Below are 1,612 nucleotides of genomic sequence, written 5' to 3'. Positions count from 1 at the left end.
CAAAAAGGAAAACCCGTGGGAACGAAGGTGGATAGAGATTACTTTTCTTTCACTACTCTATTCAAGATCATGATCTCCTTTTTTTTTTTATAGGAGCTCCGATCTTAAACAACGTTAAATGGCCAATTAATCGCCATCTTTACTCTCCCGGATGACAATTGCCATTTTCCAAGTACACAAAAACAGGGGTCATTAGGATCAAGAACTGAGTAGCTTGATGATAATTGCCACGACAAAGAATGGCTAATAGTATTCGTAATCTTTAGAATAGCAAATCCGCTCAAACATGATGCCAGTTCGGCGAAACAAATTAAAAAAGGGAAAATAACACAGAAACATTTATTCCGAAGAATTTTTTTGGCTATAGGTCTCAGTAACAAATGACGAGGCTAACGGTACGGTAGTTATTTATTAGATCTCTAGGCAAGGAAGTTGAAGTAATACCAAGCAGCAACGGCTACGGCGAGAGCGAGAAGAGGGAGGAGGAAAGCAGAGACTCCGGAGGAAGAGCTCGGCTTCGCCTGCTGCTGCGGCAGTATGGTCCCGAAGAACGGCTTGGGCGGCCCTGAAGAATAACCCTCGACGGTGCCGATCAAAAGATCCTTCATCATGGCGGTGGCAGTGGAGCTGTGCCCCACCTCCTCAAACGCTTGCGAAGCGTCTCCACCGGCTACAGATCAACAATCGTCAACGACTAATCAGCAACCTCGTTGGACCGACGAAGTAGTAATATTAACAAAAGTACCTGCTGCCTGAAGGAGAGCTTCCTCCCCTCCCGGATGCTCCCCCATAAAGCCGGTCACATCGTAGACCTGGATTTCAGGAAATCTATCAAGACGGTGCTTCGGGGTGGGAAGAAATAGAAAACCACAAAACACAAAAGAGGATTTGAACCTTGCCGTGGATAGACAACCAGCAGTCTTTCTGGGAGGCGTGGAGGGAGATCTCCGAGGGAGAGTATGCCTTCAAGGACTCCATAGCGAATTAGTCTTGGAACTGGACAAACGGAGAAGCAGAGGACGCAGAGAGCTGCACGATGAACAGCTCTATTTATTAAGCGAGCATACAAGAGAAAGAGAGATGCAGCTTCATGTCCAAGTCCAAGTTCCGCGTCAGAGCCTGTTTTAGTGATTTGCGGCATCTGCCATTGCGTTGACTCTTCTTTGAATTTTAGAATGCCTTGCAAAATCAGGAATCCGCACAAGTTGACGCATATGTGCATTGCCTTCCACTTCAACCTCCCAGAGCCATTAATTAATTTAATGGAAACGAACAAAATGAAACTTCTCTAGAACCTTCAGGTTGCAGTCTTGCAGATCCCATCGACGTCACGTCTTACCAACACTAATTTATTGAATAAAGAAAATCTCGAGTCTAACTATCGTAATTCTAAACAAACTAATTTAAATAATAATTATTCTGACCACTTTCTTTGATGCTGGGGATTCACATTTATAGTTCAATATTGTTAGAAAAATTTACATACTAAAAATATTCTTGGGAACCGGCCCTGTGGTCGGGCCGGCGCACAGGTCCACCTCCATCTTTATTTTAATATTAGTGATCGTGTACATACGTTGTGTGTGTAATATAATAATATATAAATTATTTA

At 43.4% G+C, this 1,612-nt stretch overlaps 1 protein-coding gene across 1 annotated transcript; it reads right to left on the bottom strand.

The window, feature by feature from the left end:
• Window positions 1-214: 214 nt before the first annotated feature.
• Window positions 215-1,108, bottom strand: LOC122017859 (cytochrome b5-like). Its single transcript, XM_042575565.1, has 3 exons — window positions 895-1,108; window positions 746-812; window positions 215-670 (listed from the first exon to the last, which is right to left on the bottom strand). Exons 1-3 carry the CDS (start codon window positions 976-978, stop codon window positions 420-422), a joined length of 402 nt encoding a protein of 133 aa, XP_042431499.1. The 5' UTR covers window positions 979-1,108; the 3' UTR covers window positions 215-419.
• Window positions 1,109-1,612: the final 504 nt, after the last annotated feature.

The sequence above is a fragment of the Zingiber officinale genome, chromosome 8B, assembly GCF_018446385.1.
Source record: "Zingiber officinale cultivar Zhangliang chromosome 8B, Zo_v1.1, whole genome shotgun sequence".
NCBI lineage: Eukaryota > Viridiplantae > Streptophyta > Magnoliopsida > Zingiberales > Zingiberaceae > Zingiber > Zingiber officinale.
This window is presented reverse-complemented; position numbering and strand designations above follow the sequence as displayed.

Coding starts and splice junctions, on each gene's coding strand:
- LOC122017859 (XM_042575565.1), bottom strand. CDS start 978: ATGGAGTCCTTGAAGGCATACTCTCCCTCGGAGATCTCCCTCCACGCC. Junction 813..894: donor GGTTGTCTATCCACGGCAAG/GTTCAAATCCTC, acceptor CCTGAAATCCAG/GTCTACGATGTGACCGGCTT. Junction 671..745: donor AGCTCTCCTTCAGGCAGCAG/GTACTTTTGTTA, acceptor GTTGATCTGTAG/CCGGTGGAGACGCTTCGCAA.